Genomic DNA, 25,892 nt, shown 5'->3' with positions numbered 1-25,892 from the left:
GTCAGCCCCTGATTGTGCAAGTTGTCCTACTTAGAAAGAAAAATCCAGAAAATCACATTGTAGGATTTTTAAAGAATTTATTTGTAAATTATGGTGGAAAATAAGTATGTGGTCAACGACAAACAAGCAAGATTTCTGGCTCTCACAGACCTGTAACTTCTTTGAGAAGCACTTATGTTCTCCACTAGTTACCTGTATTAATGGCATATGTTGGAACTCGTTATCAGTATAAAAGACACCTATCCACAGCCTCAAACAGTCAGACTCCAAACTCAACCATGGCCAAGACCAAAGAGCTGTCAAAGGACACCAGGAAAAAAAATTGTAGATGTGCACTAGGCTGGGAAGAATGAATCTACAATAGTCAAGCAGGTTGGTGTGAATAAATCAACTGTGGGAGCAATTGTAAGAAAATGGAAGACATACAAAACCATTGATAATCTCCCTCGATCTGGGGCTCCACGCAAGATGTCATCCCGTGGGGTCAAAATGATCATGAGAACAGTGAACAAAAATCTCAGAACTACAAGGAGGGACCTGATGAATGACCTGCAGAGAGTTGGGACCAAAGTAACAAAGGCTACACACTACACAGAGAGAGACTCAAATCCTGCAGTGCCAGGCATGTCCCCCTGCTTAAGCCAGTACATGTCCAGGCCCGTCTGAAGTTTGCCAGAAAGCATATGGATGATCCAGAAGAGGATTGGGAGAATATCTGTTGCGTGGGCCGCTGAAGAGGAGGTACTGCTGGCCCACCATCACCAGATGGCGCCCTGCTTGGAGTGCGGGCTTCAAGCACGAGAGGGCGCCGGAGCCACTGGGAGTGACAGCTGTCACTCATCCTCAGCACCAGCGGTCACTCATTCATCTCATCACCATCACCATAAAGGCCGGACTGCAACTCCACCTCCTCGCCGAGAAATCAACTACCAATCAGGTAATTTTCTCTGCTGACTAAAATTTGAGTATTAGTCTGATCTCTTTTTGCAGCCGTTTTCCTGGGACGGATACCCTGTCTGTGGAGTTGGCGTTTGGTGTGGACTGCGACAGCTTCGCCTCACACCCCACCCAGATAAGTGGTTATCTCAGGAGCTGCACGAGTGTGTGATTGGAGGTGGAGGTTCTCCCTCCTTTACTGAATACAGACTGTGGGATTACTGAGTGTGCGACCTCACACTCATCTGGACTGTCTCTGTTCTCTGCCAGCAGTACCGGGTCTGACTGCTGAAGACGGCGGCCACCTGGGGCGCAGGGCTTGGCGGCTCCGGTGTTCTTCAGCTCCGTTGGCGGTGGAAGCTGTGTGGATCCGGCTTTTCTCTCGCCAGGCGTCTTCTATCATCGAGCCTGCCCACATGTCACCTGGTGTATGATTGACAGTCACTGTATTGTTATTGTCTGTACATCGTTGTGTGATTCACAACATTAAATTGTTACTTTTTGGCTTATCCATTGTCCGTTCATTAACGACCCCTGTTGTGGGTCCGTGTCACGACACTTTCACAACAATATCATGTGGAGGGATAAAACCAAAATAGAACATTTTGGCAAAAACTCAACTTGTCATGTTTGGAGGAAGATGAATGCTGAGTTGCATTCCAAGAACACATGTCTACTGTGAAGCATGGGGGTGGAAACATCATGCTTTGGGGCTGTTTTTCTGCAAAGGGGACAGGACGACTGATCCGTGTTAAGGGAAGAATGAACGGGGCCATGTATCATGAGATTTTAAGCCAAAACCTCCTTCCATTAGTGAAAGCATTGAAGATGCAATGTGGCTGGGTCTTCCAGCATGACAATGATCCCAAATACACCGCTCGGTCAACGAAGGAGTGGCTCCATAAAAAGCATTTCAAGGTCCTGGAGTGGCCTAGCCAGTCTCCAGACCTCAGCCCCATAGAAAATTTGTGGAGGGAGTTGAAAGTCCATGTTGCCCAGTGACAGAGGAGAGGAGATCTGCAAGGAGGAATGTGCCAAAATACCAGCTACAGTGTGTGCAAACCTGGTGAAGACTTACAGGAAACATTTGATCTCTGTCACTGCAAGAAAGACTACGTTACAAAGTATTGAGTTGAACTTTTGTTATTGACTAAATACTTATTTTCCACCATAATTTACAAATAAATTCTTTAAAAATACTACAATGTGTTTTTCTGGATTTTTTTTTTTTTCATTTTGTCTCTCATAGTTGAAGTGAACCTATGATGAAAATTACAGACCTCTCTCATCTTTCTAAGTAGGAGACCTTGCACAATCAGGGGCTGACTAAATATTTTTTGCCCCACTGTACAACCCCAATTCCAATGAAGTTGTGTGAAATGTATGTAAAACAGAATACAGTGATTTGCAAATCCTCTTCAACCTATATTCAATTAAATAGACCACAAAGACAAGATATTTAATGTTCAAACTGATAGACTTTTTGGTTTTTGTGCAAATATTTGCTCATTTTGAAATGGTTGCCTGCAACACATTTCAAAAAAGCTGGGACAGGGGCAACAAAAGACGTGGAAAGTTGATGAATGCTCAAAGAACACCTGTTTGGAACATTCCACAGGTGAACAGGTTAATTGGAAACAGGTGAGTGTCATGATTGGGTATAAAAGCAGCATCCCCAAAAGGCTCAGCTGTTCACAAGCAAAGATGGGGCAAGGATCACCACTTTGTGAACAACTGCATGAAAAAATAGTCCAACAGTTTAAGAACAATGTTTCTCAATATTCAACTGCAAGGAATTTAGGGATTCCATCATCTACAGTCCATAATATAATCAGAAGATTCGGAGAATCTGGAGAACTTTCTACACGTAAGTGGCAAGGCCGAACACCAACATTGAATCCCCATGACCTTTGATCCCTCAGGCAGCACTACATTAAAAACTGACATCATTGTGTAAAGGATCTGGCTCAGGAAGACTTCAGAAAACCATTGTCAGTTTACACAGTTCATCGCTACATCTACAAGTGCAAGTTAAAACTCTACTATGCAAAGCAAAACCCATACAGCAACAACATCCAGAAACACTGCCGCCTTCTCTGAGCCTGAGCTCATTTGAAATGGACAGACGTAAAGTGAAAACGTGTGCTGTGGTCTGATGAGTCCACATTTCAAATTGTTTTTGGAACTCATGGATGTCATGTCCTCCTGACAAAAGAGGAAAAAGACCATCTAGACTGTTACCAGTACAAAGTTCAAAAGCCAGCATCTGTGATGGTATGGGGGTGTGTTAGTGCCCATGGCATGGGCAACTTACACATCTGTGATGGCACCATCAATGCTGAAAGGTACAGCCAAGCAACATCTTTTTCAGGGATGCCCCTGCTTATTTCAGCAAGACAATGCCAAGCCACATTCTGCACGTGTTACAACAGCGTGGCTTCGTAGTAAAAGAGTGTGGGTACTAGACTGGCCTGCCTGCAGTCCAGACCTGTCGCCCATTGAAAATGTGCGACGCATTATGAAGTACTAACTATACTCAACAAAAATATAAACGCAACACTTTTGATTTTGCTCCCATTTTGTATGAGATTAACTCAAAGATCTAAAACTTTTTCCACATACACAATATCACCATTTCCCTCAAATATTGTTCACAAACCATTCTAAATCTGTGATAGAGAGCACTTCTCCTTTGCTGAGATAATCCATCCCACCTCACAGGTGTGCCATACCAAGATGCTGATTAGACACCATGATTAGTGCACAGGTGTGCCTTAGACTGCCCACAATAAAAGGCGACCCTGAAAGGTGGGGGGGATACCAGTCAGTATCTGGTGTGACCACCATTTGCCTCATGCAGTGCAACACATCTCCTTCATATCATCCATGAAGAGAACACCTCTCCAACGTGCCAAACGGCAGCGAATGTGAGCATTTGCCCACTCAAATCGGTTACGACGACGAACTGGAGTCAGGTCGAGACCCCGATGTGGACGACGAGCATGCAGATGAGCTTCCCTGAGACAGTTTCTGACAGTTTGTGCAGAAATTCTTTGGTTATGCAAACCGATTGTTCCAGCAGCTGTCCGAGTGGCTGGTCTCAGACGATCTTGGAGGTGAACATGCTGGATGTGGAGGTCCTGGGCTGGTGTGGTTACACGTGGTCTGCGGTTGTGAGGCTGGTTGGATGTACTGCCAAATTCTCTGAAACGCCTTTGGAGACGGCTTATGGTAGAGAAATGAACATTCAATACACAAGCAACAGCTCTGGTTGACATTCTTGCTGTCAGCATGCCAATTGCACGCTGCCTCAAATCTTGCGACATCTGTGGCATTGTGCTGTGTGATAAAACTGCACCTTTCAGAGTGGCCTTTTATTGTGGACAGTCTAAGGCACACCTGTGCACTAATCATGGTGTCTAATCAGCATCTTGGTATGGCACACCTGTGAGGTGGGATGGATTATCTCAGCAAAGGAAGTGCTCACTATCACAGATTTAGACTGGTTTGTGAACAATACTTGAGAGAAATGGTGATATTGTGTATGTGGAAAAAGTTTTAGATCTTTGAGTTCATCTCATACAAAATGGGAGCAAAACCAAAAGTGTTGCATTTATATTTTTGTTGAGTGTATGACAACGGAGACCCCGGACTGTTGAACAAGTGAAGTCGTACATCAAGCAAGAATAGGAAAGAATTCCACCTACAAAGGTTCAGCAATTAGTGTCCTCAGTTCCCAAATGCTTATTGAGTGTTGTTAGAAGGAAAGGTGATGTAACACAGTAGTAAACATACCACTGTCCCAGCTTTTTTGAAACATGTTGCAGGCATCCACTTCAAAATGAGCAAATATTTGCACAAAAACAACAAAGTTTGAACATTAAATATCTTGTCTTGGTGGTGTATTCAATTGAATATAGGTTGAAGAGGATTTGCAAATCATTGTATTCTGTTTTTATGTACATTTTATGCAATGTCCCAACTTCACTGGATTTGGGGTTGTATGATCCTCTGTCCAGTGGCTGAAAGAAGCATTATACTCACATCTTGTGCCCTTGTAGTGATATTAATTAGCTTGTTAGCTGTGCTCCCTTAAACCTGTGCCTTATCAATGAATAATACAGCGATTTAATCCATTTTGCTTCTTCTTGCATGAAGTGATGAATGCGACTTGCTCCGATGCGACTTATACTCCAGAATGTACGGTATATAAAACTTGTTGAGCTGCAGAAGAGGTTCTACTGATAACTCAGTGTTTATCAAAGTCCATTTTTAAATATTCAAAACAAGAAACTTGCCATTGTCTTTGATGTTGTCCCATGCTTGTTCCAATGTATTCAGTTTCTCCTTTGTGATCTCCAACTCTTTATTTAGGATAGAAACTTGCTCACGGAGAGACTCGTTCTCACTCTGTGAGATGCAAACCCCCACCCCCAAAAAAAGCTATAATTTGGCCATTTCTAACATAAATGCATAAAAATTATATCAGCAAAGATGTAATATAACATCTAATCAAAATATAAGATACAAGTGTAGTTCAGCACCTTCATATGTTCAAGGTTATTTGTTCTCTGTATCAGACGGTCGTCCCTCTGTAACAGGTCCCTGTATTTGACAGTTAACTCTGTGTACTGTTTGTTAGCCCTCTCCAAGTCTGATGAGGGCACAGTATCATCCATTGCCTTCTGCAGTGCTGCTATCTTATATGCAGCCATTTCCTGAAACAAAATAAAAGTTAAATCTGATGATTACTTGTGAGGCTTCTTCATATTGGATTTGAACGTGAGATGGTGGAGCAGCAAACATATGTAAGGTTTGTCCTGTGGAATATTATTTTGTCAGATGCCTGAGCACAGAGAATAAGAGACAGTGGGTTTTGTTTTGTTTTTTTCTTTTTGCAGAGCACAATAGTGCCATTTCTTTTATTTACTATTGATGTACCTTATATCTGTGTAAGTAGCCGATCCTCTGGGTGACGGAGACCTGCATCTGACTGCTCTCGTCCCTCAGCTTGCTGTTCTCCTTGCGGAGGTGCTGCTCCTGTTCAAGCAAGGTGGTGTAACGCCATGTCAGCTTCTTCTCATTCACTTGCAGCACAGTTAACTTGCGGAAACATTCACTCAGCACTCTCCTGATTTCCTCTGGGTCCTTTTCTAGGGTATCCAGCAGGACCTAATGAATGGGACGAATAAAATGAGGACTTGGTGTAAGGCAAAATGAATGTGGCAAAGCAAAATATATCCATCCATCCATCCATCCATCCATTTTCTTCTGCTTTATCTGGAGTTGGGTCGTGGGGGCAGCAGCTCAAGCAAAGCCGCCCAGACCTCCCGATCCACACACCTCCACCAGCTCCTCCGGGGGAACCCCAAGGCGCTCCCAAGCCAGCCAAGAGATGTAGTCCCTCCAGCGTGTCCTGGGTCTTCCCCGGGGCCTCCTCCCAATGGGACATGCCCAGAACACCTCTCCAGTGAGGCATCCAGGGGGCATCCGGAAAAGATGCCCGAGCCACCTCAACTGACTCCTTTCGACGTGGAGGAGCAGCGGCTCGACTCCAAGCTCCTCCCGAGTGACCGAGCTCACAGCAAAATATATATTATTTGCAATTTGATTTCTTTCATTACATGCACCAAGAAAATTATACTTATCCCTCTCCTTGGTTGACTGTAAATCAAGAGATTTTTTTTTTTCCATACTGGTTGCCTCTAAGAAGTACTTCTTACATTTTCGATAATGTTCCAAATCAGGAAGTTTATCAGTTTTTCAAGATTGTGAGATATGTGTTTTTAAAACAGTATTGCCAGTAACTCAATGAAAGCACACAAAGTCACAAAGACCTGGATGCACAAATGTGGCATGGTAGTCCACAAGGAACATGTACTCTAGCTTGCAATGCATTTCTTTACGCTTTGTCATTATCAGATCTACCATATCTCACGGCATGCAGTGATTCAGCATCACGAAATATACATTAAGCTATTGGTTCGTGATATTGTTGTGAAAAGTGCAAAATTTTCGTAATGGGAGCACAAATTTTTTCTAATATATTCTGTGACGACTGCACGAAATTAAAAGTGATGCGGGGGGGTGTGTTATGGTCAGGGTTAGGGGAAGGAGTAGGGTTGGGTGAGGTTAGGTTATGGTTATGGCTAGGGTTAGGATTAGTAAAAGTAAGGTAAAAAACAAATGCTGTCATGGAAAATTTGAATCATTTCGTGACGGGAGCACGAAAAACCTCATGAGACTGGGTTGTATCAGATACCCCATTTTGTTTTTTTGGCATCCTATTCACATTCCCTTATATACGTATATATATTTTTCCATTCTCTTCATTAATTTCTTAATTTTTCAAATTCCAGAGGCCTCCTTGTGTGAAAGCACAATGTTGCAAAGCACAGTCTCTGGTGATTTTTACTTTGACAAATTGTCATCAATCCAAAACCCCTCCTACAAATTTAAGACAGAGTGGTATATTTTATATTGTTTTGTAACACACAAAATAATGACAACAAGAAACCTAAACCTGTTGAGGTTCACTTTAATTTTCAGTTAACATCATCTTTCAGTATTTATGCATTATTATGTCATTTTTGTCTTTTGATATTTGTGTGACTTACTTTGTACTGTTGCAGTGAAACAGTATTGACTTCCTTTTGCTCTTCCAGCTGATTCTTGATCTCTGCAAATGTTTCTTTCTCCTTCTGCCACTCTGCCTTCTCACTAAGTAAAAATACAATAAAAATGTCATGTTTGGCCGGTCAGCTTGCAGTCCTGCCATGACCTGTGTGAAAGCTCTGTAAACCCACCTTAGGTATTCTTTATACAGGAGTCCCTGCTGATGGCTGACAACAGCAAACTTCTCTTTGCATTTCTCCAGCTCTGCCATGAGGATCTTGTTTGACTCCTCCTGGTTTTTGACTTCCTATTTGTGATAGATATTGTAAATAGTACACTAAAATACTTTGCTGATTGAGTGTATGCTGAGAGCTGTTCGACAAAGGCATCTAAGGACAGTTAGTTCAAAATATATCTTTTGTAATCATTTCAGACATTGTAATGTAGCCTATTACGAACAGTAAAACAAGAGTTAAAAAACCCCACATTGGTTTCCAAATGGATAAGTGTTGATGAAATAGTTAAGCCTCTGCAGTGGCTCCAATCTACATCTTCTACAGCTTCCCCCCCCCCCCCCTCCAAAAAATAAAAGAAAAACTAGACCAGCCAGCAGGTATACACGGGGTTCAAGCCCCCTTTGCAGGCTCCCTCCCGAGCCCCCGCGAGGCCGCTATGACTCGTAACATTGCAGCTGTAAATAAGATGTGCGCCTGACCCACCATCTATTTCTATTTAATCGACTACAACCCCTGGCAAAAATTATGGAATCACCGGCCTCGGAGGATGTTCATTCAGTTGTTTAATTTTGTAGAAAAAAAGCAGATCATAGACATGACACAAAACTAAAGTCATTTCAAATGGCAACTTTCTGGCTTTAAGAAACACTATAAGAAATCAAGAAAAAAAGATTGTGGCAGTCAGTGATGGTTACTTTTTTAGACCAAGCAGAGGAAAAAATATGGACTCACTCAATTCTGAGGAATAAATTATGGAATCACCCTGTAAATTTTCATCCCCAAAACTAACACCTGCATCAAATCACATCTGCTTGTTAGTCTGCATCTAAAAAGGAGTGATCACACCTTGGAGAGCTGATGCACCAAATGGACTGACATGAATCATGGCTCCAACACGAGAGATGTCAGTTGAAACAAAGGAGAGGATTATCAAACTCTTAAAAGAGGGTAAATCATCACGCAATGTTGCAAAAGATGTTGGTTGTTCACAGTCAGGTGTGTCTAAACTCTGGACCAAATACAAACAACATGGGAAGGTTGTTAAAGGCAAACATACTGGTAGACCAAGGAAGACATCAAAGCGTCAAGACAGAAAACTTAAAGCAATATGTCTCAAAAATCGAAAATGCACAACAAAACAAATGAGGAACGAATGGGAGGAAACTGGAGTCAACGTCTGTGACCGAACTGTAAGAAACCGCCTAAAGGAAATGGGATTTACATACAGAAAAGCTAAACGAAAGCCATCATTAACACCTAAACAGAAAAAAACAAGGTTACAATGGGCTAAAGAAAAGCAATCGTGGACTGTGGATGACTGGATGAAAGTCATATTCAGTGATGAATCTCGAATCTGCATTGGGCAAGGTGATGATGCTGGAACTTTTGTTTGGTGCTGTTCCAATGAGATTTATAAAGATGACTGCCTGAAGACAACATGTAAATTTCCACAGTCATTGATGATATGGGGCTGCATGTCATGTAAAGGCACTGGGGAGATGGCTGTCATTACATCATCAATAAATGCACAGGTTTACGGTGATATTTTGGACACTTTTCTGATGTTTAAGGATGATGAAATCATTTTTCAAGAAGATAATGCATCTTGCCATAGAGCAAAAACTGTGAAAACATTCCTTGCAAAAAGACACACAGGGTCAATTTCATGACATAGGGTTAATGTCAAGGAGCAGATGTGATTTGATGCAGGTGTTAGTTTTGGGGATGGAAATTTACAGGGTGATTCCATAATTTATTCCTCAGAATTGAGAATTGAGTGAGTCCATATTTTTTTCTTCTGCTTGGTCTAAAAAAGTAACCGTTACTGACTGCCACAATCTTTTTTTCTTGATTTCTTATAGTGTTTCTTAAAGCCAGAAAGTTGCCATTTGAAATGACTTTAGTTTTGTGTCATGTCTGTGATCTGCTTTTTTTCTACAAAATTAAACAACAGAATGAACATCCTCCGAGGCCGGTGATTCCATAATTTTTGCCAGGGGTTGTAGATGGCGGTTGTAGCCTGTGAGCTGTTGCCAGCAGCCTCCATCTTGCTTAGCGTTATTCCGTATCGTCAGGCATTAGATTAAATAGAAATCTATGATGTGCCGAGTTAAACTTGGGTTAACGTGATCTGAAAATGCTGTTTTGTACAGCGTTCAGGTGCTGCAACAAGCTGACAAAGGAGTATCAGCTGGTTAAATAAATAAAGAATAAATAATAAATTCTGGGGTGAGCTTTCATCAGTGTGTATTATATGTAATATAAATGATGTGGGGAAATGACTAACATTGCTGAATAAAGGTTAGAAAGATTTATTTTTTTGTGTCGATCTGTATACTGTAAAGTAGTGACTTCAGTTTTACTGCCTGAATGCTTTGTCGTGATAAATATCACACCATTTGTTTAGTGATTCAGTTAGAAGTCTCACTTTCATAAGTCTCAATTTATCCCTTTTTAATTAGCCTCTGGTTTTTTTCTTCACATCAGGGTTTTCATCCTGAGATATTCTGTCAGAGCAAATTCATAGAATGGACATGCTAATCCGGAATTCCACCTCCCCGATGGGTGCTGGTTTCTTTTTTGTGGGCAAGAAAGACGGCGGACTCCGTCCATGCATTGATTACAGGGGGCTGAACGAAATCACGGTTCGCAACCGATACCCTCTGCCCCTGTTAGATTCAGTGTTCACGCCCCTGCATGGAGCCCAAATATTCACAAAACTGGATCTTAGGAATGCGTACCACCTGGTTCGGATCCGGAAGGGAGATGAATGGAAGACGGCATTTAACACCCCATTAGGTCACTTTGAGTACCTGGTCATGCCGTTCGGCCTCACTAACGCCCCTGCGACGTTCCAAGCTTTCGTAAACGATCTTCCTGCATCGGTTTGTCTTCGTATATCTGGACGATATACTCATCTTTTCCCCGGATCCTGAGACTCATGTTACGCATGTACGTCAGGTCCTGCAGCGGTTGTTGGAGAACCGGCTGTTTGTGAAGGGCGAGAAGTGCGAGTTCCACCGTACTTCTTTGTCCTTCCTGGGGTTCATAATCTCCTCCAACTCCGTCGCCCCTGATCCGGCCAAGGTAGCGGCGGTGAGAGATTGGCCCCAACCAACAAACCGTAGGAAACTACAACAGTTCCTCGGTTTTGCTAATTTTTACCGGAGGTTCATCAAGGGCTATAGTCAGGTGGTTAGTCCCCTGACAGCCCTGACCTCCACAAAAGTCCCCTTCACTTGGTCGGATCAGTGCGAAGCTGCGTTTAGAGAATTGAAACGCCGGTTCTCGACTGCACCAGTTCTGGTGCAGCCCGATCCAAGTCGCCAGTTTATAGTTGAAGTGGACGCCTCTGACTCAGGGATAGGAGCCGTGCTGTCCCAGAGCAGGGAGTCTGACAAGGTTCTCCACCCATGTGCCTATTTTTCCCGCAGGTTGACCCCGGCTGAAAGGAATTATGACATCGGCAATCGGGAACTTCTTGCGGTGAAGGAGGCTCTGGAGGAGTGGAGACACCTGTTGGAGGGAGCTTCGGTACCGTTCACGTTTTCACTGACCATTGGAACCTGGAGTACATTCGGACCGCCAAGCGTCTGAACCCCAGGCAAGCCCGCTGGTCACTGTTCTTCGGGCGTTTTGACTTTCGGATCACATACCGCCCCGGGACGAAGAACCAATGATCTTACGCCCTGTCCCGGGTGCACGAAGAGGAGGTCAGGACCGAGCTGTCAGACCCAACCGAAACCATCATCCCCGAGTCCACTGTCGTGGCCACCCTCACCTGGGACGTGGAGAAGACCGTCAGGGAGACCCTGACATGGAACCCAGACCCGGGGACCGGGACAAAGAACAGACTATACGTCCCACCAGAAGCAAGAGCTGCCGTCCTGGACTTCTGTCACGGTTCCAAGCTCTCCTGCCACCCAGGGGTGCGAAGAACCATGGCAGTTGTCCGGCAGCGCTTCTGGTGGGCGTCTCTGGAAGCCGACGTCTGGGAGTACGTCCAGGCCTGCACCACCTGGGCCAGGGGCAAAGCGAACCATCAAAAGAACCAGGGCCTCCTCCAGCCTTTGCCCATGCCTCATCGCCCCTGGTCTCACATCGGCCTGGACTTCGTCACGGTCCACCCGCCGTCCCAGGGCAAGACCACCATCCTCACGATAGTGGACCGGTTCTCCAAGGCGGCCCACTTCATGGCCCTCCCGAAGCTCCCGACGGCCCAGGAGACTGCAGACCTCCTGGTACACCATGTCGTGCGTCTGCATGGGATTCCATCGGACATTGTCTCGGATCGTGGTCCTCAGTTCTCCTCCCAGGTCTGGAGGAGCTTCTGCAGGGAACTGGGGGCCACCGTAAGTCTCTCGTCCGGGTACCATCCCCAGACGAATGGGCAGGCAGAGCGGACGAATCAGGAACTGGAGCAGGCCCTCCGCTGCGTGACCTCCGCGCACCCGACGGCCTGGAGTGACCATCTGGCCTGGATCGAGTACGCTCATAATAGCCAGGTATCATCGGCTACCGGCCTCTCCCCGTTTGAGGTGTGTTTGGGGTACCAGCCTCCATTGTTCCCGCTAGTGGACAGAGAGGTCGGGGTGCCCTCGGTCCAGGCCCATCCGAGGAGGTGCCGTCGGGTGTGGCGTATCGCCCGCTCTGCCCTGCTCAAGGCCCGGACGAGGGCTAAGGCCCATGCAGACCGCCGGCGTGCCCCGGCCCCTACATATCAGCCCGGGCAGGCGGTTTGGCTATCCACGAAGGACATTCCACTACAGGTAGAATCCCAAAAACTAAAGGACAGGTTCATTGGACCATTTTCCATACTTAAAGTCCTCAGTCCGGCCGCAGTGAAGCTGGTAGCTTCAGCTTCACTGCGGATTCATCCAGTATTCCATGTTTCACGAATCAAACCCTACCACACCAACTCTCTGCACCCCCGGACCGGCACCGCCTCCTGCCCGGATCATAGATGGAGAGCCTGCCTGGACCGTGCGCAGGCTCCTGGACGTCCGTCGAAAGGGCCGGGGGTTTCAGTATCTGGTGGACTGGGAGGGTTATGGACCCGAAGAGCGCTCCTGGGTGAAGAGGAGCTTCATCCTGGACCCGGGCCTCCTGGCCGACTTCTACACCAGTCACCCGGACAAGCCTGGTCGGGCGCCAGGAGGCGCCCATTGAGGGGGGGGTCCTGTTGTGTGGGCCGCTGAAGAGGAGGTACTGCTGGCCCACCACCACCAGATGGCGCCCTGCTTGAAGCGCGGGCTTCAAGCACGAGAGGGCGTCGGAGCAACCGGGAGTGACAGCTGTCACTCATCATCAGCACCAGCTGTCACTCATCCACAGTTCATCACCACCACCATAAAGGCCGGACTACAACTCCACCTCCCCGCCGAGAAATCAGCCACTAGAAAGGTAATTTCTCTGCTACACATAACTCTGACTTAGAGTCTGAACTTCTTTGCAGCCGTTTTCCTGTGGTGTGCCTTATCTGAGGGATTGGCGTTTGGTGTGATCAGCGACGGCTTCGCTTCACATTCCAACCAGATAAGTGGTTAGACAGGAGCTGCACGAGTGTGTGATTGGAGGTGGAGGTGCTCCCTCCCAAAAGAACACAGACTGTGGGATTACTGAGGGTGCGAACTCACACTCATCAATACTGTTTCTGTTCTCTGCCAGCAGAACCAGGTCTGACAGCTGGAGACGGTGGCCACCTGGGGATCCAGGACTTGGCGGCTCTGGTGTTCTTCAGATCCGTTGGCGGTGAAGGCCGTGTGGGATCCGGCTCGGTTCGGGACGGACGTCTCCTATCCTCAAGCCTGCCCACACGTCACGCTACATATAATTGTCTGTAGTACCAAAACTGTTTGTCTGTATTCCGTTGTGCACTTCACAACATTAAATTGTTACTGTTTGGCTTATCAATTGTCCGTTCATTTAACGCCCCCTGTTGTGGGTCCGTGTTCCTACACCTTCACAACAAATTTCTGATTATTACTTTCCTCTTTGTGACACCAACTTGTGACTGACTGCTATTAAATTTGGCAGGCAGCTTTTTGATCATTTTTCGGTGTCATTGGACCATGTTTTGTGTTTATGGGACTTACTTTTTGAAGATATGCAAACCTTCCTGTTGTGACTGCTATCTACAGTGGCTTTTCTTGTACAACTTTGGCAACTTTTGAGTTATCAAACCCGTCTTAATAGCATAAGCCCCTGAGTCTCCACTGAATGTACATGCAACTCATGGTGTAGATGAGACTCATGATCAAGGCAGAAGATGAACAGGTAGGATTTACATTTTCTGCAATTTTGCATAAAAATTAAAAGGCAGAAATGGGTGTAGTCCATTGCAGAACATTCAGCACACAAAAAAGATTATGAATGTATGAATGTCGATTGACTGTTTGAATACTGACTGATTTTCACAATGTGTGTTTCAGCCCTAAAAACACATTTTCCTGTATTATAGTGCCGCCTGCAGGTGAAAAAATGTAATTCTTGGGACATGAGTAACATCAATAGATCTGTATCACCAATAAAAATTTCAGCTTGAAAAGTTGTACAGTGTGGGCCATTACCCCTTTCATACTATACATCTGATTTTGACAATTTTAAAGAAATATTAATGATGGACCATATGTAAAAAAGAAAGTAAACACTTCATTTCTACATGAAAGAATATTTCTGTCACCTTTGGTGGAATTTAATGTACAACTCCAATTACAATTAAGTTGGGATGTTGTGTAAAATGTAAATAAAAACAGAGTACAATGATTTGCAAATCCTCTTCAACCTATATTCAATTGAATACACGACAAAGACCAGATATTTAATGTTCAAACTGATAAACTTTATTGTTTTTGTGCAAATATTTGCTCATTTTGAAATGGATGCCTGCAACATACGAGGTCTATTAGATAATAAACCGACCCTTTTATTTTTTTTTTTAAGTATATGGATTTGAATGACGTGCGATTACACCAATCATGCTTGAATCCTCGTGCGCATGCGTGAGTTTTTTCACGTGTGTCGGTGACGTCATTTCCCTGTGGGCAGGCCTTGAGTGAGATGTGGTCCCGCCCTCTCGGCTGAATTCCTTTGTTTCACACGCTGCTCAAGACAGCGCGCGTTGCTTTATCAACATTTTTTCTGGACCTGTGAGGAATATCCGAGTGGACACTATTCGAGAAATTAAGCTGGTTTTCGGTGAAAAGTTTAACGGCTGATGAGAGATTATGGGGTGTTTCTGTCGGTGTAAGGACTTCCCACGGAGCGGGACGTCGTGCGGCGCTTCCAGGCGCCGTCGTCGGCCTGTTTCGACCTGAAAACATCCTAATTTAAGGCTTAATTCATCCAGGACGTCGTGAGAGAACAGAGAAGATTCAGAAGAGGCCAGCATGAGGACTTTATGCGGACATTCCACTGTTTAAGGACATTTTTTAATGAAAGACGTGCGCGCAAATTCGCAGAGTCGTTTCCGTGACGACTCGGCAAATCTGTGTGCGCCGTGACAGGAAAAACACCTCCGTGTTGAAAACCATTTGTAAAATTCAGGCGGCTTTTGATGGCTTTCAACAAGTGAGTAACTGAGAAATTGTTTAACAGCTTGGGCATGTTCCAACTTGCCCGTTAAGGTTTCCAACGTAGGTGTTTTTCCTGTCGCGACCCCCCGCGGTCGGGTCCGGCCCGACATGCGACTCTGCCCGCACGTTCTTTCATTACAAAATGTCCGTTAATAATGGAATGTCCGAATAAACTCCTCATGCCGACTTCTTCTGAAAGTTCTCTGTTCTCTGACGACTTACTGGGTCAACAGAGCCTGAAATGTGGAAGTTTTCAACTTGAAACGGCGAGACGCTGCCGCCTCGAAGCGCAGATCACCGTCAGGCGCCGTGGGCCGTCCTTACGGCGACACTACCAAACCAAAATCTCTCATCAGCCGTTAAAATTTTTACCGAAAACCAGCTGAATTTATCGAATGGTGTCCACTCAGTTGTGCCTTACAGTTTTGAAAAAATTTTGATCAATCAAAGCAGCAGTCTCTGAGCCATTCCTAAACAATGAAAAAATCGACGAGAGGGTGGGCGACTCCTCACTCAAAGACTGCCCACAGGCGAATGACGTAACCGACAGGCGTGAAAAAACTCTCGCATGCCCACGAGGGTTCAAGCATGTCTGATGTAATCACACGTGATTCAAATCCATATGGTTTTTGAAAAAAATAATAAGGTTGGATACTTTTCTAATAGACCTCGTATTTCAAAAAAGCTGGGACAGTGGCATGTTTACCACTGTGTTACATCACCTTTCCTTCAAACATCACTCAATAAGTGTTTGAGAACTGAGGACACTAATTGTTGAAGCTTTGTGGGTAGAATTCTTTCCCATTCTTGCTTGATGTACAACTTCATTTGTTCAACAGTCCGGGGTCTCCCTTGTTGCATTTTGCGCTTCATAATCCGCTACACATTTTCAATGGGCGACATGGGCGACAAACAGTCTAGTACTCTCTTTTACTACGAACCCATGCTGCTGTAACACGTGCAGAATGTGGCTTGGGATTGTCTTGCTGAAATAAGCAGGGACGTCAATGAAAAAGACGTTGCTTGGATGGCAGCATGTGTTGTTCCAAAACCTGGATGTACCTTTCAGCACTGATGGTGCCAACACAGATGTGTAAGTTGCCCATGCCATGGGCACTAACACACCCCCATACCATCACAGATGCTGGCTTTTGAACTTTGCGCTGTAACAATCTGGATGGTCTTTTTCCTCTTTTGTCTGGAGGACACGACGTCCATGATTTACAAAAACAGTTTGAAATGTGGACTCATCAGACTTTGCGTCTGCCCATTTCAAATGAGCTCGGGTCCAGAGAATGCGGCGGTGTTTCTGGATGATGTTGATGTATGGCTTTAGCTTTGCATGGTAGAGTTTTAACTTGTAGATGTAGCAACAAACTGTGTTAACTGACAATGGTTTTCTGAAGTGTTCCTGAGCCAACGCAGTAAGATCCTTTACACAGTGATGTCGGTTTTTAATGCAGTGCGGTTTTTAAGGTCACGGGCATTCAATGTTGGTTTTCGGCCTTCCCGCTTAAGTGCAGAAAGTTATCAAGATTCTCTGAAACCTCTGATTACATTATGGACTGTAGATGATGGAATCCCTAAATTCCTTGCAATTGAACATTGAGAAACATTGTTCTTAAACTGCTGGACTATTTTTTCACGCAGCTGTTCACAAAGTGGTGATCCTCACCCCATCTTTGCTTGTGAATGGCTGAGCCTTTTGGGGATGCTACTTTTATACCCAATCATGACACGAACAATTAGTGTCCTCAGTTCCCAAACACTTATTGAGTGTTGTTAGAAGGAAAGGTGATGTAACACAGTAAACATACCACCGTCTGAGCTTTTTTGAAACTTGTTGCAGGCATCCATTTCAAAATGAGCAAATATTTCCACAAAAACAATAAAGTTTATCAGTGTGAACATTAAATATCTTGTCTTTGTGGTGTATATATATGAATATAGGTTGAAGAGGATTTGCAAATCATTGTATTCTGTTTTAATTTCATTTCACACAACGTCCCAACTTCATTGGAATTGGGGTTGTAACATATGGAAATACGTATATTAATTTTAACAAAGACTGAAATTGGCCTGGCATACGGTATGTGGTCAACTGGCTATGTGAAACAGTCCTGTGAAGTTCCAAAAAAGGTGGCACTGACCTGAATTAGTCGAACTGCATACTCATTCAAGGAACTGATGATAGCAGTGCTGCTGGGCTCCAATCCTTCAGGGAGGGGCAAAGGTTGAAAGGGCAACTGGTTGCCGCCTGACTTACTTCGCTCCACCTTACCTTCCAGTTGGGTCACCTGACCAACACAGAAAAAGAAAAAAGGGATTCACACCAAAATGATGGTGTGAATAAATAAGTGGCCCCTTTAGTGTAACATGTATAAACCATCACTTTTTACATCCAGTCTTCTTCAGAGAAGAAGATCATTTTGGCTTTTGGATTTTTATGTCTTTTTAATTCATGATGTAAAGATTACTTTTCACTGTGTATTTGCAGGGCATAATTTTTGGAAATTTTAATATAAAAAGCCTGTTTTTTATGTTCTAAAGCATTTCAAACATGAAAAAGCATGAGGAATTCCACAAAACTTTCAAGCAGCACTGTATTTCCAAGTCTCCTGTTCAGTTATATGATTGGACCGAATGATTGTGCTTTCTCAGATACTTCTTTTCCATATATTTAGCATGCTTTCATTAAATTATGTCAATCACGCATTGACAAAGGGGCCTCTACAGTTTATATGACATTGTTGTTACGAATAAATAAATAAATAAACACTGTCCAGAAACGGTGGGCACAAACATAAAGTAATGCAAAGACAAATAATGAACAAAACCAGAATTGACAATACAAGATGATGGAAATAACAAGAGAAACAAATTACAGAAAAATGAGAAAGAAGGCATGTTAAGGAAACATTCTTACGGGTTGCCGCGGACTTTACCTCCCTGCCCTCTGGTGGCCATTTGGCATCAGACTCATCAATAAAGTTAATTTAATGTACAATGTTCATTTCTGTCAGGAATTGGCCGGGTCAGGGCGCTAAGCCCATGCTTCCCCCCTTTTGTTGTTTCCTGCTACTTCAGCTTTGATTTATTAATATTTATTTTCATCATGATTTACTCTATGTTTTTCTTGTCACTTCTTCTTTTTGTTGTGATTTACTTTTGTTCTAGTTTCTGCAGTCGTTGTGTTTTCATTCATTGTTTATTAATTTATCACTTGTTCCTATTATTTGAATATTTGTTGTAGTTGTATGCAGGAATTGTTGTTTAGTCACTGTTTTTCTTATGGTTTGTCTTACCACCTCTTTAGTCAGTTCGTGGTTAATTTAGTTTTAGTATTTTCTCTACTTTCTCATGCAGTTTTCGTTAGGTTACCACTTGTTTGTTTTGCTATCATACTTGTTTAGTTATGCTTTAGTATCTATGCTCCAGGTTTCCCAATCAGTGCTCATGTTCATGCCTGCTTCCAGTTATATTATGTTCTGTTATAGTTCTTTGTTTCACCCCACGTCCTGCACCTGCCTTCATGTCTTCATCCCTCACTATTACCTGATTAGTTCACGTCACCGCACCTGTCTTTGTCTTCTTTTTTTCTGTCTGCTTTGTGTCACTAGCCACGCACCCTTTCCTGATTGTTCCTCACGTGCACTTGTTAACACCACCTTTCCCTCGTTAGTCACCTTCATAGAAACCCTGACAGTCTCACAGACCCTCGCCAGATTGTTGTCGCTTCCTGCACACTCTCCAGCCTTCTTGCTTTCAGTCCTGATTAGTCTTGCCGTGTACCAGTACCTTGCTCTGTGTTTTTCGACCCACGCCTTTTTGCCTCAGCCTTTATGCCAGTGTTTGCTTGTGTCTCAGACCCCTGCCTGGAGATGACTACGTTTGTGCCTCACCCTGCTTGTACCTCTGCTCCGCTAACTGATAACCTGTGTACCGAACCTCTGCCTGAAATAAACTCAACGACTTCTTATACCTCAAAGCCTGGTTTGGGAGTTTGTATCGTGGGTCCACCCGCTCCTGGTGTCGGGCTGCCGCTCGACCTGACAATTTCAGGTGAGCTTGGTGTATAAATCTCATCGTTCCAGGCAATGATAGCTGTCAGCTGTCTGTTAGAAGCAAGTCAGAGACAAAACCAAAACCATCTGATGTCAACAGACAAGCATACAGCCTGACCATGTTTTCATTGGGCGGCCTCATGGAAGTATGAATTGTCACCTTCAGATTTGCCACTTTGCCAGAAGTGACGTGTACTCGTGCCATCCCATTCCAGAAAAGAGGAAGTAAGTAAGACCTGAGAGCCAGTGGTGCCATGACTGGGATTCAAACCCACCCATATTGGTAGCCCAGTGCTTTACCCACTGACCTACCTGTTCGACTGCAAGAAAAGGCATTCCCATCATTTTAAGAAGCACCATATATGTTGAAACTGGATGAAAACATGAAAGCTGAAACACGAGGTTAAAACAACTTTCCATGTTTGTCAATCATGTTAAGAATCACCTTCTCATGCTGACAATACACTAAATATGAAAGTAAAGAAAAATAGGGCAGTACCGTGGCTTAGTGGTTAGCACTGTTGCCCCACAGCAAGAAGGTCATGGGATCAATTCCCACCTGTGGCCTTTCTGTGTGAAGTTTGCATGTTCTCCCAGTGTTTGCGAGGGTTCCCTCCGGGTGCACGGCTTCCTCCCACATCCAAATAAGACATGCAGGTTAGGTGGACTGTAATTTTTAAATTGTCCGTAGGTGTGCGTACAGGTCTGAATGTGTTTGTTTGTCTATATGTGGCCCTGCGACAGACTGGCGTCCGGTACAGGGTGTACCCCGCTTCACGCCCAATGACTGCTGAGACAAGCTCCAGCCCCCCCTCGACCCTTAACTGGAGTAAGTGGTTGAAGATGAGTGACTGTGTGTAAAGAAAAAGATTTTTTTTTCCCCCTCCCGAAGGAACATGACATGTCATTATGGCCAGCTGGAGTTAGCGGCTTGATTTTGAACAACTTGGAAAATCATAAATTTGTGTGTACCCATCAGTAAACCTGAGTGAAAACCACTTTGTTTTGTTGACAAAAGGAAAACATAGTCAACAGCTCACAAAATCACCATCAGTGAGGTTAACGCTTTATCGTCTCAGAAAAGAATGTGAACATACCTTTTCTTTAGCTCTGGCCAGCTGAACATTGCTCCTTTCTGCCTCCTCCTGAGCTGACTTCAATTCTTTTCCCAGCAGTTCATTTCTGCCCAACAGCTGTTGTATTTGAGACTGAAGGTATGAGTCAGCATCAGATACCCCACCCAAGTTCTTCACATCTATTACCTGTAAATTTAATAATAGTGAATACATGTATATTGATATAAATATATTTTTAATATCAGCTACCATTACTGACTATACTGGTGACACTGACAAAACAATGTAGACTGCCTTTCAGTTTTTAAAATTTGGCTCATACCTGTTCTTCTCCTTGTCTGGATGTGTTGCGTGCCTGGTTTAATAATTTAATCCAAAATAGTCTTCAGATATTTAAAATTGAATTGGCCATTGTAATCCTATGCTAGACTACAATGCACCACAACCCAAAGTTTAAATGATTCTTAATGGTCTCTGACTGAACACATTTGTTGTTTATTAAGTTGCAACGTGACAAAGCATCTGCTTTAGCAACAGCCAGCACACTAAAATATCTGAAAGGGACAAAGTCTATTGTTTTCTTCACATCAAATTTCGCTGTTAAAGTAATTTAACAATTGTAACCCGACGAAACCATATACAATTTTTTTTTCTTTTGTTTGCCTTCAGCTGCTTGCCACTGTCATTGTTTGTCTTATATTTATGTGGGTGTGCTACCCTTTTTTAAACATGGGGCTGAAAGCAGCAAATCTCTGCTGCAATATAAAAAAAAAATAGGTATACATTCTTAAGGGCCCCTTCACACATAATACAACTGAAGCCGACTGGCGCACGAAGGAGGAATTGCACGCCACTCGTGAAAAATCGGAGCCGCCTCAAACACCTCGTACAGCTATCGCCACAACCATTTGCGCACAGCACATGCACTCTACAGTCACGTGCTGCTTGCACCGGAAACCCATTCAAACCGCAGGCAAGATGAGGTCGCATTGTCAGCTGATCCTGTGCGCAGCTTGCGCACAGCATGTTGTACGCAGGTCGGACATATCATGCCGTGGCACGATATGCTGCAAGAAATCATCGGTTATGTCACACCACGCCCGAATGGCATGATCGAGGCAGCCTTCACACCAGCGGCCAAAAGTCGGCAAATGCCGTGTGAGTGCCTATTCGACCCTCTGTCGGCCGGAGTGCAGGTGTCACCCACGAGCATCCAACACCACTCGCGGGGCACTTAGAAAAGGTGGGGCTATTCGCGCAGCCAGCACAAAAGTAGAGTGCAGGCAACCACGTTTGAGCCGGCTGTGCGAATGGCTCCACATTTTCTAAGTGCCACACGAGTGTGCCGTTATCAAGTCACACATATGTCATGCAAGTGCCCCCCTCCCCACAACACAAATGGCGTGAGGAGTCGTCCCCCGCCCACACCATGATCCAACATTGTCAGATGTGGCTGAGGTCGCCAGAGTGCATGTGAATGGCTGTAATGTCGAGCTGGAACAGCTGACCACTGTGTACACGCAACTCAGCTGGAGAACATATGTCATGCCATGAACAACATGAACAACACTCCACACAATGCACATGTGTGAGCGGGCTCTGATGCTCTCATGGCATGCTGATAAATAAAGACAAGATCACATGGGGACTGGCCAGCCACGTCTGAGTGCGCATGGCAGGCTAATAAACCTTCCACCACGTAAATTGTAGTCCACATGACAGGCAGAAAGAGTGGAAAATAATAAGACATGGGGAAAGGCGTGAACTCATTCATGGGTGATTGTTTTGCTCATTGCACTTTTGACACACACCGCCTTTCCGCTGATCGCCAGCCAGTGAGTCACTGTCAACTGGATCTGACAGTGAGTCAGTGCACACAACGTGTTAAATTAAAAACACAGAGAACAGAGCCAGGACAAATAAATAAATACAACAGTACTACATACATAATTACATAACAAATACACAAAATAAATGATCACAGAACAAAGGAACACAGAGTGAGACTTTTTTGTTTGAGCTGAGCTGATTGACAGAGGTGGGCTCGTCTACGCCACCAGCAGCTGGTGAGATCTGTGGACTTGCAAGTCACAGCTGGAGAACACATACCGTGCCATGAAGGATATGACCTTTCAACACTCCACCGTGAGGCACATGCATGGGCATGCTGTCCTCACATGGAAATGCATAAAAACACATATCGCCTTTGCAACGGGCAGCGGCGACCGCATCAGTGTGCACAACATCAGGCAGAATGCACCATGTGAAAAGCTCCATCAGATCATGTGAACACTCAGCTGGCAATTGGACTGTCACGTCCACCACGTGAGTTATGGTCTACATGACGCGGTGTCCTTCGGCGTGCCGCTCACTATATACCTGGACAGGTGGTGCCGCAGATGTGTCCACGATATGAACGCACGGCTCCATTCATGTGAGTCCATCAGCTTGTGTATGTCCATGATGATGGGCAATGTACAGAGGAACAGGAGGATGATACCTGTATTGTCAACTCTTTATAACAGGAATTAAATATTAGAAACTGCTGTGTTTTGTTTTTTTTGTTTTTTTTTACAGTGACAGCAGATTCATGACCAATAATATGATTGTGTTCATTGTTCCTATAATATTCCGAATCTGTGCTTCGCATTATTTTGGGCTTCCATATTTTTGTTGATTTATGTTCATATCTTCAGCATGTAATTGCTCCACTGCTGTGGGACAGCGATGTGGTGTCACACTGTCCATGTGCTCGCACTGTGTTCATGCACGCACATGAGCGTGCATGAAACCGTCGCCACAGTATCGTTCAAGCCTGTCTGACCACGTGTCCCTCCCAACAGTAGGTGGAATGTTTCGCAGTTGCCCAATTCGTGTTTGTCGCAGTTTTTTGACTGGTTCCTGCTTTTTTCGCCAATTCCAATGAAGTTGGGACATTGTGTAAAATGTAATAAAAATAGAATACAATGATTTGCAAATCCTCCTCAACCTATATTCAATTGAATACACCACAAAGACAAGACATTTAATGTTCAAACTGATAAACTTTATTGTTTTTGTGCAAATATTTGCTCATTTTGAAATGGATGCCTACAACACATTTCAAAAAAGCTGGGACAGTGGTATGTTTACCACTGTGTTAAATCACCTTTCCTTCTAACAACACTCAATAAGCGTTTGAGAAGAGGACACTAACTGTTGAATCTTTGTAGGTGGAATTCTTTCCCATTCTTGCTTTATGTACGACTTCAGTTGTTCAACAGTCTGGGGTCTCCATTGTCGTATTTTGTGCTTCATAATGCGCCACACATTTTCAATGGGCAAGTCTGGACTGCAGGCAGGCCAGTCTAGTACCCGCACTCTTTTACTGCAAAGCCACACTGTTGTAACACATGTAGAATGTGGCTTGGCATTGTCTTGCTGATGTAAGCAGGGACGTCCGTGAAAAAGATGTTGCTTGGATGTACCTTTTAGCATTGATGTGCCATCACAGATGTGTAAACTGCCCATGTCATGGGCACTAACGCGCCCCCATACCATCACAGATGCTGGCTTTTGAACGTTGCACTGGTAACAATCTGAATGGTCTTTTTCCTCTTTTGTCCTCTTTCGCTTTGCATGGTAGAGTTTTAACTTGTACTTGTAAATGTAGCGATGAACTGTGTTAACTAACAATGGTTTCGGAAGTGTTCCTGAGCCATACATAAGATCCTTTACACAGTGATGTCAGTTTTTAATGCAGTGCCGCCTAAGGGATCAAAGGTCATGGACATTCAATGTTGGTTTTCGGCCTTGCCGCTTATGTGTAGGAGGTTCTCCAGATTCTCTGAATCTTCTGATTATATTATGGACTGTAGATGATGGAATCCCTAAATTCCTTGGAATTGAACATTGAGAAACATTGTTCTTAATCTGTTGGACTATTTTTTTCATGCAGTTGTTCACAAAGTGGTGATCCTTGCACCATCTTTGCTTGTGAACGGCTGAGCCTTTTGGGGATGCCCCTTTTATACCCAATCATGACTCTCATAATTGTGTCCTCAGTTCCCAAACACTTAGTGAGTGTTGTTAGAAGGAAAGGTGATGTAACACATTGGTAAAGATACCACTGTCCCAGCTTTTTGAAACGTGTTGCAGGTATCCATTTCAAAATGAGCAAATATTTGCACAAAAACAATAAAGTTTATCAGTGTGAACATTAAATAGCTTGTCTTTGTGGTGTATTCAATTGAATATAGGTTGAAGAGGATTTGCAAATCGTTTCACACAACGTCCCAACTTAATTGGAATTGGGGTTGTAACATATGGAAATACGTATATTAATTTTAACAAAGACTGAAATTGGCCTGGCATACAGTATGTGGTCAAGTTGATCAATTTGAACATTAAATATCTTGTCTTTGTGGTGTATTGAATTGAATATGGGTTCAAGAGGATTTGCAAATCATTGTATTCTGTATATATTTACATTTCACACAACGTCCCAACTTCATTGGAATTGGGGTTGTACATATGATAATACATAAGAAAGTAAACAGCCCACATTGTGTCATTGCACATGGAAGACACTTACATCAGCCAATGTTTCCACAGAGAGGGCAGACAGAGGGGCTTCATGATTAATTTTCATGGCTTGAACAACATCTTTCAGTATAGCCTCCAGATCTCTTTTACCTTTGGACAGTTCTTCCACTGTGAATTAAAACAGAGGTATATATCACTCACTACAAAAAACTCAGTATCTGAACCATTTTCAACTATCCTTTTCACTGCTGGAGGGAAAAACAACGGAAAACTGACCGAACTGATTAAAATGACAGAGAAACACTTACACCTGGCTTGAAACTGTGTTTTTTGAAGTTCCATTTCTCTGTCCTTATTGGCCAGTTCCTTTTTCAGGTGCTCAATCTGAAAAATAAAAGGTCCATGTCAATCTTTATTACAGAAACATACATGGTAATGGCCCTTAGTAATTCAATTCAATTCAATTACAGCAGTAGTAGTAGTTTTAGTATAGTAGTACTTGTATAATGTGATTTAATAAGTGTCTACTTGAGGTACCCATCCTCTACTAAAATAATAATATTACTGGAAAACCAAGCATGTCACAATCGTAAGCAGAGGAGCACTCAGTAGAGTGCTGAAATAAATGAAAGCCCAAAATGACCCATGCGTCCATTACTAAAAAAGCTTAAGCTACGTAATTTTCGCATGTAGCTTTACAGTCCAAAATGAAGGCGAAACCCAAGTAACACCTGGCTATGGTAAACAGGTGGTTGCTTGAGTGCTTGGGTGGGGGGGTGTCTTAGGATCACAAACAGTTTCATTATGTAGCGGCTACAATAACTCATAGTATCATTGTGACCCCAAATCTGACCTCAGCTAAAACCA

General features: G+C 43.9%; 1 protein-coding gene across 1 annotated transcript in view; it reads right to left on the bottom strand.

Moving 5' to 3' along the window:
• cep290 (centrosomal protein 290) overlaps positions 1–25,892 on the bottom strand; it is a 113,355-nt gene that overhangs the window by 52,237 nt on the left and 35,226 nt on the right. Inside the window, exons 11-18 of the mRNA XM_034175447.1 lie at positions 25,334–25,409; positions 25,075–25,193; positions 20,523–20,687; positions 17,512–17,658; positions 7,743–7,858; positions 7,554–7,656; positions 5,878–6,108; positions 5,481–5,654 (exon numbers count right to left, since the gene is read on the bottom strand). Coding sequence (XP_034031338.1) covers positions 5,481–5,654; positions 5,878–6,108; positions 7,554–7,656; positions 7,743–7,858; positions 17,512–17,658; positions 20,523–20,687; positions 25,075–25,193; positions 25,334–25,409 — 1,131 coding nt within the window. The remainder of the gene's footprint in view (positions 1–5,480; positions 5,655–5,877; positions 6,109–7,553; positions 7,657–7,742; positions 7,859–17,511; positions 17,659–20,522; positions 20,688–25,074; positions 25,194–25,333; positions 25,410–25,892) is intronic.

The sequence above is a fragment of the Thalassophryne amazonica genome, chromosome 8 (genome assembly GCF_902500255.1).
Source record: "Thalassophryne amazonica chromosome 8, fThaAma1.1, whole genome shotgun sequence".
Lineage (NCBI taxonomy): Eukaryota > Metazoa > Chordata > Actinopteri > Batrachoidiformes > Batrachoididae > Thalassophryne > Thalassophryne amazonica.
This window is presented reverse-complemented; position numbering and strand designations above follow the sequence as displayed.